Below are 15,621 nucleotides of genomic sequence, written 5' to 3'. Positions count from 1 at the left end.
AATAGAACACACCTGCTGTTTCCTGTGTCTTTTCTTTTGTGACAGTCTGTGAACAAGGTGACCGGACACCGGAGGAAGAACAGAAGTGCTGGGCTACAAGGTTTGCTTTTGCTGGAGTTCCTTTTACTCTAAATCTTTGGGGCCAACTTATTTAAAACCCAAGTACAATCTTTAAGCACTTGCTGCATACTTCAGCGCTGCTCATTCATGGATGGGCTACCCATCAAGGTCATGACTTCAAAGGCTGACTTTCAAGCAGCTCTGTCCAACAGAACTTTCTATGAGGATGGAAATGTCCTCTCTTTGCTGGACAGTACCGCAGCCACCAGCCGCATGTGGCTATTGAAAGGTGCCTTGCGTGACTAATGAACTGAGTTTTCAGTGTTAAGTAAGCTGGTTTAAACCTAAATCTGCAAGTGTGGCTCTTGATGACCCTGTTGGACAGTGTAGTTCTGGAGAATCAATAGAATTGGTAAAATCATCTTAGGTTCAGGGGATAGTAGGCAATAAGTTGTTCTTTATTATTGGCACTTGAATGGCTTAGGTTACAGATTTTTACGTATGAAACCATTTTAAATTAAGTATTTCTTCAGTGCTTGGCACATAAAAGAGTCAGGGGGTGACGGGATGGTCTTAATAGGTTTCATCTTACTCCACTCCTAGTCCCAGCAACACAGGCATCCTGGGTGAGGTCCCTTGTAAGTCTCCCCTAAGATTGGCAGATCCGTAGATTTAACTTTCAAGCTACCCCGGTCTTTGTGACAGAGTTCTGAGTGAGGCGCTATCTGTGCGTGCTGCTGTCTTTTTTCTTACTGTCAATGCTTCTAGACTCAGCAACTCCTCCTCAGTTATGCCTCTGGCTTACAGACATCCAGCCTTTCTGCTCCCAGCCCAGGCTACTCCTGGACACCTCCCACAAAGTTCCCTATGGCCCTTAGAGGTCTATGGCTATAAGCACCACCCTGTAGCATGCTGACCTGACCTCAGTTAGGGCCCCATGTTCAGTTATGGTTCCTAATACAGCATCACCAACTTGCAGCATGAGCAATTCCAGGGGTCAGAATCATGCCATTGGACACAGTTGAAGGGACCGAGAATGCATCACTCTGAGAATGTCACTAGATGTATACTGTTTATTAAACATGCTTTTCTATTGTGCCAGGCATGGAATGAAGTGCTTTGAATTCTCACTTCACCTTTGTAGCAACCACATGTCCTATTTTTACACATTGTAGATGTGTCTGTAGGCTCAGAGAGGGTAAGTGACTTTCCCAAAGTCACACAGCTAGGAGGCAGCAGATCTACAATTTCCTATTTAAACTCTCTGGCTCTCAGGCTTACAGTTTTAACCAGAAGGAAATTTATTATTCAAGAGGGACAGTTCTTCAAAATCAGTGCAGAGGGCAAATCTAAAAGGAACTGGATTTGGGGGAACTACAGAGAAGGATTTTCTACTAATTCAAGCTTTTCACCACAAACACCTCACTCTGTGAGGCCTGCTGTGCCCAGGAGCAGATCACAGCTGAGACCTCGTGCTGGCCCATCAGGGCGGTGGTAGAAGGCCTAGAAAAAGTGAGGGCTCACGAGTGATAGATGAACTCTCAGGGTCTTTCTGATTCAAATTTCTTCTGAATATAATTTCCTCTCTTGAGGACATTTACTGCCAATTTATTCCCATATGACTCCTTTTTTATTTTTCATGCAATTCATAAAGACCCTTCTTTTTCTGTGTGAAACCAGAATGTAATTTATTCATCACTCAAATTTGCAGCAAGCCTGTGTAAGGATCCACATCACGTTTCGCTGGGGAGTAAAGAATGGCCTGGATCATGGAAACTCAAAGATGATTGCCAAAAGTATTTTAAACATTTGGCAGACTTTGTTTAGTTCTGTTAGATATTAATGACCCGTGACATGACAGCCAGGAGAGGAAGAATAAAATTTCATTAGATTTCAAGTTATACAAGGAGCTCTTAAATCATTGAGATATGCTATTATTATTCTAATATACCCTTAGTGTTCTATTGTGCTCCTTAATTATTCTTGATATGCGTTGTATGTGCCAGGTGTTAACTAGCATTTTGGGTTTCTTCACAAGTGCATTTTCTGTGTTTTGAGGGAAAAGAGACTGAATAACCTAAAAATACTTGTATTTTCAAAAAGTGTGTTGAGTGTCTGTGATATAAATGTAAGCTCTATTGGACATGTCACTGAGGATAACTTTATGGGAAACTATAAGATTAGAAAGCTGTTTTCCTTCTGTAAGAACATTTGTGATTCACTTTGGGAAAGAGTAGTTAATGCATATCTTCATGTTCCCTGTATGTACCCATCCTATCTTCCTCCTCAACTCCTGTTGCCCCGTGCCCAGCCCGCACAACTTGCACCAGGGTTTGGAAATGGACGTATACTTAATCCGAGTGGGCCTGACATCTACAGGTGCTTGCATGGAGATGGGCATACATCATGATTAGGGAGAAAGTTCTCATTCTTGAAATGATTGTCGCACAGGATAAGCCTTACAGAGGAAATGCTAGGCAAAGGGATGATGTATCTAAGGTAAAAGCTGGGCTGGGAAGCCCTGAAAGGATTTTGTGATGGGAACAGGTGGGATATGTGTTTCAGAATACTGCTGGTCATGGAGTTCGATCGGGGAATTAAAAAGTCTGGATTTTTAGCCTGGGAGTCTAGAAGGAAGGTTGCACTAGCAGGTCTGGAAGAAGGTTAGGATTTCTGGACAATGTAAAGAGTGTGAGCAAGGAGTGTTAAGCTGGGAAACTGAGGCACGAAGGAAGGGAATCCTGACCTTTTCAGTTTGCAGCAGAGCTAAAAAAGGGGAGGAAACAGAGATCATAAAGAAGAGTGTGTGCTATACTGTGAAGACCCTTAAGTATCAGCGTGAACAGTTTGAAACCAGCTTATGAGGGAATGGAGGTCCATCTCCTTTCCTCTCAGAAGACTGGTATTTTCCATGAACTCTTTCACATATTTTTGGCCTGTCTGTCCTCTACAGGGTTAGATCCTTGGTCATATTTATTTTGATTTATAGTATTAATGCTAAACAGATTCTAGATATATATTCTAGGTCTGCTTAGTATGTTGTTAATGGTACATAAATCACTGTGACTATATAGCCCCCTTTATATATGTGTGTATATATGTAATATATATATTTATATTATTTATAATTTACATTATAAATTATATTATTTACAATATCATATATATTATGCTAATATTATGTAACAAATACAAGAAAAGTTTGTTTCATGCATTATATATGTAATGTTAGTGTGCATGTGATTTCTAGAAACGGAGTTGGTTTAAGAGTACATTTGCTTAAAGCAGATTTTACAAATATCTTGATAATTTCAATTTGAGCGGATAATTAACATGTGGCCAAATCAGGGACTCAAGTTTTGCAGAAATGAATTCAGCTCTAGAATCTTAGAACTGCCCGGACTCGGCTATCATTTCCCTTTTTCCCTTCCCTTTTAATTTGACAGAAAGGGAAATCAGGCTCGGTGCAAAGTCATTGGCAATGCCCGGGCGAAGATTCTGTTCTCTGTTATCTTTCTACTAACCCTTCTTCTTCTTTTTTTTTTTTTTTTTAAGATTATTTATTTATTTATTTGACAGAGAGAGAGAGAGAGAGAGAGAGGGAACATAAGCAACGGGCAGAGTAGAGAAAGAAGCAGACTCCTCGCTGAGCAGGGAGCCCGATGTGGGGCTCCATCCCAGGACCCCCGGATCAGGACCTGAGCTGAAGGCACACGCTTAACCAACTTAAGACGCTTAACCCCCCAGGTGCCCTTTCTGGCACCCTCCCTACGTGAAGTAAGTGGCCAATAAAAACAAAACGTTTCAACACCCATACACATTTCCGGTGAAAAAATGTCAGAGGAAACGGATCCACATGGATCAGTTCCATAATCAAAACAGGGCCGTCCTACTTTGTTTATAGTGTTTCATTAGCACATCTGCTAAATTTCTAACAAACCAGTTAACCAGTTATTAAGTTATTACAAGTGGTACTGCCCCATTTTCCTGAACACAGGTTAACGTGTGGTGGTAATGGGAACAATAGGAGGCCGCGAAATGAGATCATTGCCTCCCGTGGCCAAGATCCAGCCCCGAGCAAACTTGGTCCCTGGAGCATCTTGGAGCAGCCAGGCCCTGGCACTGGGAGGGGCATAAGTACTTCTACCTTATGGTAACAGTAGATCCTGCTGGGGGCCGTTTGCTTTTTTCTTTTCTTTTTTTTTTTTTAAATTTTATTTATTTATTTAACAGAGACACAAGACACAATGAGAGAGGGAACACAGCAGAGGGAGTGGGAGAGGGAGAAGCAGGCTCCCCGCAGGGCAGGGATCCCAATGCGGGGCTCGATCCCAGGACTCTGGGATCATGACTTGGGCCAAAGGCAGACACTTAACGACGGAGCCACCCAGGTGCCCCTGGGGGCTGTTTTCCAAGATGAGACGCAGGGACGCGCGCTCGCCGTGACAGCGGCCGCCCCCCCCCACCCCGGTCCTGGCCTGCGCGGAGGCCCGGCTGCAGGGGCGCTGGCTTCTGCGCTCGTAACTGCGGGACCAGCTCGCGCGGGAAGGCGGATTGATCTCGGCAGCCCGGGCACAGGCACAACACCTAGCACGTGGGACGTGCTCAAAACTAACGCGAGTCAAGTCTGCACACTTCGGCTCCAGGCGACGGAAAAGCAGGACGCCTGGAAGACGACTTTTTCTGGCGTCTAACCCGTATTAATTCACTTTGGGGCAAAGGGACATTTCGCCCTTTTTCCTTCCAAGGTCCCTGAATGCACTCTAGAAGGTAGATGGGGCGTCAGTCAGGCTGCGATTCACGGGGGAGGCCCCACTGTTTTGTGCCCGTGGTCTCCCCGCGGCTAGAAGCCCTCCGAGCCGGCAGCGGCAGGAGAGGGGGAACTGAAACGCCGCGGAACCAGAGGCGAGGGAGCAGGGCGGGCGGAAGAAGGACGAGTAAGGACCGGTAGGCCTAGCTCCGAGGCGGCGGCGGCGGCGGCGGCGTGGGCATGGAGCCCCTGCGCGTCCTGGAGCTGTACAGCGGCATTGGAGGCATGCACCACGCGCTGCGAGGTGAGAGAGCTCACCCCATCTCTCTCGGCTCGCGCCGCGCGGCTGGTCCCAGCTTCGGTTGCGGGGGAGGGGCGAAGCGACGAGGCGCCGGGGGCGGAGTCTGGAGCGCGCGGTGTGTCTGTGCGGCGGGGGGAGGGGAGCGCTCTCGGTTGTCGTGGAAACCGCCCCGGCGCGTAGTTGGGCGACTCGGGGCGGAGACTCCCTTCCTCCCTGCGCGAGGCTTTCCCCAGGGGCCCACGCGGAGTCTGTGTGGACTGGGTCTGTGAGTCCTGACCCGCGGGGCGAGGCTGGAGAGTCAAACTTAAGAGGGTACGGGCGAAGGGGGATGGGCGAGCCCCTAGCTGGGACCAGGCCCGGCTTCCAGGTGTGGGGCCACCTAGAGGCGTGGACACCTGCTTCTTTATCCCCCCCACCCCCGCAGTCGCGGCGGGGAGGGGAGGTCGATGGTGGGGCTTGGCCGGTGAGGGGTGGATCTTCAAAGGGATAGCTTCGGCGCAGGGTGGACGTTAGGGGAGCGTCAGTGAGCTGGGGAGGGGCAGCGTGGAGGGAAACCCTGTTCCTTTCTGATCGCTGGAAAGAAACCGCTGCGTGTCAAGTCTGGCTACATTGAGGCGCCTGAAGAGCTGCCTTGAAACTTGGTGGTGACCTTGGGCTGGTTCCTTTACATCTTTGAACCTGTTTCCTGGCCTTAAAAATGGACAAGGGAATTTTCCAGAGAAGGATTATTAGGAGGATCAAAGATAAGGCGGGGTGAAATGGTTAATAGTGCCTCATGCATTGTAGCCACCCCAAACATAATAAATTATTACTATCGCTGTTACTTGTATGCACCTTTTTTCATTTTGAGGTTTTAAATATCTATGGTGATAAGCTGGAACCGAAAGGTTTATTTTCGGTGATGTTCGCTCAAAAATAGTTCTTGAACTCCAGGTACTGTCTAGGTGCTGGAGATACAGAGTGACAAGTAAACTTCGAACATGCGTGTTTATTCTTAAATTACTATGACAACCGCAACATTGAAACTTGCCTGCTTCCTTTTTTTAGTACCAAGGGCAACAAAAAATTTTTTTAGTGTAAGATACAATATATAATGAATTGAACATGAGTGTTCTGGGCATATGTATTGAGTTTTGAGTGTAGACTAGGGTAGTGATTTTATTACCAATTTTTATTTATTACCAATTTTTATTACCAGTTATTTGCTGGCTCTCTACATTCAGTTCTCTTATCAAAACTTAGCCAACAGGAAAACAAAAAGGGGGGTGCCTGGCTGGCTCAGTTAGAAGAGCATGGGACTCTTGATTTGAAGATCGTGGGTTTCAATCCCATGTTGGGTATAGAGATTACTTAAATAAATAAACTTTTTAAAAAAAAATTCTGGAACTCTTTATTCTTTGTTAATTTTGTAAGATTTTATAATGTCAGCATATTTTCCCATATCTTGAAACCCCTTAGTGAACATGATTTTAAAGTTTGCTTAGCACTTTATCATAAGCTATAATTCAACCACTCCTTAAGGATTGAACATTTGATTATATCCCAATTTTTTTCAATATAAATGTGCTGCAATTACAGCCTTGAGCATAAATCCTAATTTTCTCTTTAACTGTGTTTTCTAAAAGTTGAATTAATTCGTTTAACAATCTGAGACCATGTGCTAGTTATTAAGTCAAAAGTTAGGATAATTTTTTTAAAACTTGCTAGATAATATAGCAAATTGATTTTCAGAGGTTTATGAATGCCTCCTTCGACTACATATTCATCAGGATTTATATTAGCCATTTTTAACTTTTGCTGATTTTTTGGGGGGAAATTGTATGATTTTAACTGGCATTTTTTTGGTTAGTGAAACAGTTAAGTATCTTCTATCAGCCAATACAAACTGAATTTGTACACATACTTCTGTTGCCACTGCTACATCCTGAATCTAAACTTTTTTAGAATAGTTTCCCTATTACTCCCCTGTTTCTGCTTTGCTTTCCTGCTCCACCCTATCTCCACATAGGAAGAGAATGATCTTTTGCACAGTAAACTGAATCATGTCATTCACTTCCCTGCTTGCATGGATTCCCTTTGAGGTTTTGAGTCATAGTCCTATCTTCTTCCTCGGCCTGGGAGATCTGGCCTCTGCTGTCTTCCCTTCCTTTTTGTTCTGTTAGTGCTTCTAGCACAGTACCACACTTGTGATACACTTTCTGCAGATGATTGCTGAGTTGATTATTGAGTGGGTAATCATTCTACCATTATGTTGATAAAAGCATAGTTTGCCAGCCCCAATTTTTGTATAATATGGAACTCTTTGTTGCAAACCCATAATCTATTCTCTAGCTAACCTAAGCAGGAAAAAAAAAAAAAAAACATATACACTAAAGGACATTTGGAAGCTCACAGAATCTACAGGACACCCAACGAACAGGTTAGGTGAACAGAAGCACTGCTCAAATCATATTCTAGGCCCTGCCCCTCTACAAAGCTATGTGCTGACATCACAACTTTCATCAGTGTGCTGGGGGCTGGATCTGAGAAGTGCCATCCCTGTTTTTCTCTGAAGGGTAGATGCTTCTATCATCTCTGTCACGAAAATGATGGGTTTTTCATTTGCTGTCTCGTGTTACTACTTCTGAATTAAAGTACTGTATGGATGCATTTGATTGGTGAACATTAGATCCCACTGCCAGCAGAGGAAGCTGGGAAAGTGAGTTCTGGCTTCTGTTTTGGAAAGAGGGGACTCAAAATATGGTAAATTTTCAAATACAGAAAACACAGGCAAGATTCATAATGGCCACAAGTATAACAAATAGCTTTCACATTTTTCAGTACATGTTGCCCCGTATAGGAAGCACTTAGTACTTCTTTGATATTATTTATGCCTGTGCAGTCTATAAAGTCTTGGGTAATGAGAATCTTCCAGGTGAAAATATCTCCTTTCAGAAAGCAGTAGAAGTAGTTTCATGGGTTATATATTGGTGGGGCCTGCAAGGCACCTGCAAATATGAATAGGTACCAAATAGGATTTTTTTCTTATAAAGTATAATATTAGAGAACGAATAAAATGTGGTGTAAGGTAGTGAATAAAGAAAGCTCTAGGGTGCCTGGGTGGCTCAGTGGGTTAAGCCGCTGCCTTCGGCTCAGGTCATGATCTCAGGGTCCTGGGACTGAGTCCCGCATCAGGCGCTCTGCTCAGCGGGGAGCCTACTTCCTCCTCTCTCTGCCTGCCTATCTGCCTACTTGTGATCTCTCTCTGTAAAATAAATAAATAAAATCTTAAAAAAAAAAAAAAAAAGAAAACTCTAGCTGATTACTATCATATATATGGTCAACTACTGAGACATCCTTAAAAGTAAAAAGGCTGGCCCTACCAAATAATTTCTAAAGGTCTTTTAAATTAATTTTGACTTTTAGTCACATTACAGTCATATTTAGTAGGAATTACTGAGCCTCAGTATTTTCTCTTAAAATGTCAAGCGATTTGTCACTCATTATTTTCTGAATTTCTTTTATCTTTATTTCTCAGTGACTTATATGTCGACTTGAGGCTCTACTGAACCACTTTGTAATTAGGTGTGCTTATAACTGAATCGGGCAAGTATATTATGATTAAATGTAGATCTGAATGTTACCTGGGGATGTTTTGGGAATATCAGTTGTAGGGAGCTAGAATTTGAACTGCTTGATTTTTTTTTTTAAATATATATTTTTTCCTTGGGATTGTAAAAACGCCCTCTTCATGCCTCTTTTCCCATAGTTGTTCTTAAATAACTTTTTGCCAGAATTGAAGTGAAGTGAGGTAAAAATTTGTCCCGTTTGAAAATATGTATCTTTTGTTCTCTGTTAGTTATAGGAATTACTAGATTATTTTTTTCCAAACTTGAAATACAAAGTTGAAATAGGTGGGATGAGTTCTGTATATTCAACAAAGGAGAACCCTCACTTTCCATTGGATGATAGAATTACCTATCTTTTCTGTGATGAAAATGCTTACTTCACTGCAGAATAGTACTATTTTCCATAGATCAGATGACTTCCCCTGTCCTAATGTGTTGATGACCAGTTTAATTTGTATTATGAGCTATCCGTGGGGGCTTTTGGGGGCTCAGTAAATAGTACCCCTCTTCATAATTCGGAATAAAGAGAGGAAGAAAACAGAGGAGTAAGTCAAATAGGAAATACAAATTTGTATGATTTTTATTACTAATAAAGGCTGAGTTGGAGGATGTAGGTAGTGAGAGGACCAGATGGGCAGCTAGTGTTCAGCCAGACAGTGAGGGAGCGTATCTTTCAGGTGGGTAGCTATTCCCCAGGAGGAGGACTGGCAGCGCTGAGCAAGCATGCCTAGTTTATTTTTCACAAATTAGCCAGTGAGAGAGTCAATCTGCTTTCCATGGAAGAAGAGATAGGATGGGTGAGGGTTTTAAAATGAGTAGAAACCACTCACTCGGAAGAAACGTCAGTAGGGGAACACATACACTCACCTGCCAGATGCTTTTAGGAATCATTCAGATGTCCCCATTTTTCGGTTTTGCAAATGCTGTCTCATTCTTTTAATATGTGATATTTAAATCACCTCTGACAATCATTTGGTACCGTTGAATCATTTGATAGTTTGTTTTCATAGTAGCTTGGTCTTAAATCAGTATGTTCGTAGCACTATGAGATAGTAACAGCAGACAGTGTTTATGCAGGACTGTCAAGAGCACAGATTTATCGTCAGAAAGCCTGGTACATCCTAGCTTTGTGAACCTGGGCAATAACTAAACTTTCTGTGCCTCAGTTTCCTGTTCTGTAATAGTATGTATCTCGAAGGGAAGTGTGAAAATTGTAAATAAATGAAAATCAAGCTGCCGATAGTGCTTGGATGTGTTTAAGTGCTCAGCAAATATGAGCAGTTATTAACAAAAATCTTAAAGTTATAGAAAGTTATTACATGTTAAAAATGGCTTTAGAAGAGACTGATGATTAAATATTCGAAGTTGTCAAAGAGCTTTCAGACTAGATTTGAATTATTCAGGAATAGATCAGTGAAGGAAAGAATTATTTATAGCCACAGAAGATGACATGGAATGAATATGTATGAAGAGGTGAAAGAAAAGGGCAATGAAGAGAGAAGAAAATTCTGTTTTGCCCTCTTGATTCTCTAGAAAGCTTCCTGATCCACGAGGGAATAGATTTCCTAACCTGAATCTGCTTTGTGTTCATTTCCCTGCCCTCCTATTCAATGATTTTGGAATTACTCCCATCTATTTCTCTGAGTGATAAAATTAATACCATTATTTAGGAGTAAGGCAGAACTGGCATATATTAGCTGCATGAATACTAGAAAGCTATTTGACTTTCTAAGCCCAGATACCCTCCTGTGAGACGGAGACCGGTAATACCTTCTCATAGGGTGTGTGAATGTTAACTGAAACAGTTGATGTATGAAATATTGTGTAGGTACTTGGTAAAATCTTAGCTTCTTTTCTTTTTCACCACCTTGTTTTGTAACTAGCTTTCCTTACTTAATTGTATGGGATGTCCTTATTGATTGAAATCAGGATAATACTACTAACAGGCTTGACAGGAGGATTTAATGAAACTGTATACATAGAGCTAGTAGAATTCCTGTGTATAGTATATAAGTAATACTGCTGATTGCTTAGGAAGTTGAACATTTTCATATACTTACTTGTATTTATTTTGTGACTTGTTCATGTCATTGGCATATTCTTTTTTATAATTGGTGATTTGCTGTTCAGTTTTGTTACGATATTTTTTCCCTGCAGGATTTTGGTAGATGATAGTTTTTCAGATAGTTAAGAAGGGAAAGATTACATCAGACAGAAAGAAACTTCCTGTGCACACACAGACATGAAATAGCATGGTCTATACAAGTATGGGGAGCTACAGGTTTTAAAATATCATTGCAATTTAAGTGCTCCAAAAAAGTAGATGTTTATGAGGTACCAAATCATGACATGGCGTACAACCTGATAAGGTGCTTGGATTTTTATCTCCTAGGTCTGGTTAGCAAATGAAAGTTAAAGAACCTGTTGATTAGGTTCTAGAAATTGTACCGTGTGACCAGACGTTGGTAGTGGTGGGGAGTAGGGTATAGATAAGAAATTATTGTTCAGAGATAATGAATTTAGGCAAAGCCAATGAATGGAGAAGATGACTCGGGTTATATATACAGGATCTAAAATTCAGCAAAACCTGGTAGGCATTTGGGTGTTAGTTACCGAGGTTTCTAATGTGGGTGATTTATCAAATGGAATGGTCCTAAATCAAGGTAGGGAGGAAATAATAGGTTCCATTTTAGAGTCACAGAGTTTGTCCATATGACCCACAGAAATGCCACATAGGCGGCTGCTTGTGCATTTTGGTCCGGGGATCAGTGTGATTAGAGATAAATGTTTGTTTCTGTATACATGTCGAGTGTAAAGAGGACCAACAGTATGGAATACTGAGGAACAGTGACATTGTGGGGCTGGGTAGAAAAACAGTATTCACAGAGGGAAACCGAGCAGGAAAAATTCGAGAGCAAGGAGAGCCCAAAGAACAGCATGCCATGAAGGTAAAGCGAGGAGAAGATTTCAAGGAGTGATCTGAGATTGCAGACCCAGGGGAACTAAGGACCAGAATGAATTCTTGGGTTAGCTGCCATTTCCTGGCTGGTATCCTATGTAATTGTCTTCTCAGGGATATTAATAAGTTTGCCTTGATGGTCAAGTAAGTTTCGGAAACTCTTCATACGATATTGTCCCACGAGAGTCTCAGGACACATTAATATACCAAAAGTGGTGGGAAGCCCTGCAAAACGGGTACTGTGTGGTTTAAATCTGCACTTCCCGTCTGTATTTGAGCCATGAATATGCTTTTTTTTTTTTTTTTTTTTTTTTGGCGTGTGAGGAAGAGGATCACACTTACTAGCATCATGTAAAATGACGTTCCTTAGAGTATGTGTTGGGAAATGCCTGCTGGGGAACAGGAGGGCACTGAGGGAGCTGTGGGAGAAGGGCCGGGGCCAGTGAGTGTGCGAGTGAGAGGAAGTGCCAGGGCTCCGCACAGCACCAGCGTGCATCACCTCTGATGATGCTGACGGTGCTGACCAGCTCTCTGTAGTTTTTCGATAAGGCTAGATTTGTTCATGTTCTCATTATCTTTTTTGTTTGTTTGTTTGTTTGTTTTTTTGTTTTTTTTCCTCCCTAGAGGTGTACAGAACTGAGCTCCTGGTTCTCCTTACCCCTTCAGGACTTCGTGCTCCCGCGGCCTTCCTCCTCCAGCAACGGGTGTCTCCATTCTTCCGGGGGCCCACCCCCGAGTCTTGGAGTCACCTCTGTTTCTTCTCTTTGACTTACTTCAGCAAATTCCATGGGATCTCCCTTCAGACTTGATTTATAATTCGATCATTCCTCTCTGTCCTCACCTTTACCATCTCACCCATAATCTCACTCTTGTTTTGTCAGACTGAATTGATGTGCCAGCCCAGATTCACCTGACTCCACCGGCCTCCCAGGCCCTGAGCTGCTTGTTCGGCGGAGTCCCCCACTCTGCTGTTGTGGCCTCACCCCGTAAGGCTGCCAGCCCACGCTTCATGACATGCTCAAGCCACCCCCAGTGTCCCGACTGAAATGTTGCTCCAGAGGCTGTCCGGAGGGGTTGGATATCAGAACCCTAAGTGGAGAGGAGAGGAGGAGTCACGCCTGTACAATAATCGAAAATACACGTCTGTTGGTCTCTGCCCCCTGTTCCTGGCATAGAGCTCCTAAAACCCTTATAACTTCCTCCGTGATAAGAGCACTAGGAGCCCTTTTTGTTCTCAGATGTAGTCTTTGACCCTGCTTCCTGACACAGAGCTCCTAAATCCCTTGGAATTTTCTAGGGGGCAGGACTGTCTTTTGTTCTAATGAGACAACTCTTGCTCTGCTCCCAGATTGCTTCAGGATGGGGGCTGGTCACTAGACAGACTGAGGGTAGTGAGCAGCTTAGAGCTTTCAGCCCCACCGCCTAACCTCTGGGAGAGAGAGGGGCTGGAGATCACGCTGTTGATTGATCATGCTTATGTGAAGAAACCTCCATAAAAATCCTAAAAGTTGTTCAGAGAACAACTGGGTTGGTAAACACATCCACATGCCGTAGGGATGGTGCACCCCAGCTCCATGGGGACAGAAGCTCCTGAGCTCTGGATTCTTCCAGACATTACCCTGTGTATCTCTTCATCTGGCTGTTTGTCGTGTCCTTTACTATATAATAAACTGTCAAACATAAGCATTGTGTGAGTTCTGTGAGGTGTTCTAGCAAATGATGGAACCCAAGGAGGGGGTTGTGGGAACCCTGGATTGGTAGCCAAGTCAGACGAAGTTGTAGGTTACCTGGAGCATGTTGGTTAGTACTTGCAATGGTGTCAGACTTGGGGCAGTCTTATGGGTCTGAGCTCTTAACTTAAGGCCAACTCCGGTTAGCGTCAGAATTAAAGTGAACCGTGGACACCCAACTGGTGTCAGAAGTGTTGTGAGTATGTAATAGTGTGTGAGTAAAGGAGAACCACAGGAGGGTTTTCCTACACATGCCTCATGGGGTGACTTCTGATCAGGAGGAGACACGATGAGGAAGGAGTCAGCAGGTACATCCTGTCTCTTCCTCCCCCTACCAGTGTTCCCTGCTCAAGTACACATGGAGATGTGGGAAGTGTTGCTTTAGATCAGACAGCGTCAGGGCTTCTGTCACCTTCCATTCATCCCTCCTCCTGCCTGTGAGGAGTGAGGCATGTAACCGCATTACCACAGTTACCTGGTTTTCTTGTGAAGCTGTGGCCAGTGGAGTACTGTACTGCCTTTTGTTTGCTTTCCCTCCTCCCTGCCTCACTACCCCTTACTCTTGCTACTCTGGGATTTTGCCTCCCAGAAAGAGCATCTGCAGCTAAGCTTTGCCTTGGGTTCTTTCTTAGGAGACCTGGGAAAGGATTATTGCAGTAGCCTTTTTCTGGTTTCCTTGCTTCTGCTCTGTCTCCTCTAGTTTATTTTGACTCCTCTAATGTCAGCGTGACCCTTTAGAAATGCAGTAGATTAAGTAATTCCTCTGCTTAAAACTTCTGAGAGGTTTCTTATATCACTCAGTGAAGGCTTAAGTCCCCTGGCCGTAGTCCTGGTTGGGCTAGAGCCAACCCCTTTCCCTCTCCGAGCACGTTTCTTGTGCTGTCCCCTGGCTTTCTCCATTCCGGGCTTGCTGGCTGTCTTAGTAAGTTAGTAAGTTTGTGCTGCTCTAACAGTACCATAGATTGGGTGGCTTGTGAACCCCAGACGTTCATTTCTCACGGTTCTGGAGGCTGGGAAGTTCGAGATCAGGATGGCAGTGCGGTTGAATTCTGGTGAGGGCCCTGCTCCACGTATCAGAGTCCGGACTTCGCCTTTGTCTTCACATGGCAGAGAGCAGAGAGAGGAGGTCAGCTCGCCCATGACTCTTAGAAGGGCATCATCCTGTTCATCCAGACCACCTTCATGGCTTCATCTGAAGCATTAGGAGCCAGAGTTTCAACTAAGAATTTGGAGGGGCATGTTCAGTCTCTACCAGTCTTCTTGCTGATCCTCCTACACAATAAGCATGCTCCCAATCTCTGGGCCTTTGCAGTGTCTTTTCCTTCTGTTCTAGAAAATTCTTCCACATATCTGCCTGCTCCTTCATCTCCTTCAGGTTTTTGCTATTGAGATATTCTCTAACCATCCTGTATAAAAATAGAACTAATCTCTTCTACACTATTTAGCTTACTCTGTTGTTTCTTTTCCCATGATACTTTTCATTGTTAGATGTATTATGTACTTACTTATTTATCGTTTAGTTTTCCCCCACCCCACAAGGATATAAGTTCCATTATAAGATAGACTTTGTCTAGAACATTGCTTATGTACAAATGAATAAATGAACTAGGGTCATGTTTGCTATGAAATATGGATAGCTTGAAGTAGATACCATTGTACTGTGATAAGTTTAAACTTAGTTATTAAATCTGAATCACAGAGGTCATTTTTCTTTGGAGGGGGGTGAGCTAAGTCAGCATTTCCCAAAGTATGGTGCATGGGTAGTGTTTTGAAGGATGTTAATAGGTATCATGTAGGAGATAAACGTGTTCATATGTGTGTGTGTGTGTCCATGTCTGTGTGTGTGTGTATGTGTGTGTGTTGGAGAGTGGCCAAATAAGTAGAATCACCGAGGGTTTTGTATGCATGATTATATGTGACATTTTAACAGATAACAGTTATTTTTTTGTGCTGCATGATAAAACGTGAAATTTTCTCAAAATAATCAAGTTTTTTGAGGTAAGTTGGTTTGAACTCAATGTAGACTTTTAATCGTATGTTAAAATGAACTATGGTGAAAATAATGAAGTTGAAGGGTTTTATTTTTTACCTTTTATTCCTTTCAAGAGTTATTACCTCTTTGTATGGAAAATTGAAAAGAAAAGGATCATATATGATAGCAAATCTGTAAGTAATTACAGAAGGATTATTACATAAAATACGGAGATTAGGGT

General features: G+C 43.1%; 1 protein-coding gene across 1 annotated transcript in view; it reads left to right on the top strand.

Annotated features, from left to right (window-relative positions):
- Window positions 1–4,446: 4,446 nt before the first annotated feature.
- Window positions 4,447–15,621, top strand: part of TRDMT1 (tRNA aspartic acid methyltransferase 1) — a 59,278-nt gene continuing 48,103 nt past the window's right edge. Inside the window, exon 1 of the mRNA XM_032349513.1 lies at window positions 4,447–5,114. Coding sequence (XP_032205404.1) covers window positions 5,051–5,114 — 64 coding nt within the window. The 5' untranslated portion in view covers window positions 4,447–5,050. The remainder of the gene's footprint in view (window positions 5,115–15,621) is intronic.

The sequence above is a fragment of the Mustela erminea genome, chromosome 6, assembly GCF_009829155.1.
Source record: "Mustela erminea isolate mMusErm1 chromosome 6, mMusErm1.Pri, whole genome shotgun sequence".
NCBI classification, from domain to species: domain Eukaryota; kingdom Metazoa; phylum Chordata; class Mammalia; order Carnivora; family Mustelidae; genus Mustela; species Mustela erminea.
The sequence above is the reverse complement of the archived record's forward strand: the minus strand, read 5'-3'. Positions and strand labels throughout refer to the sequence as shown.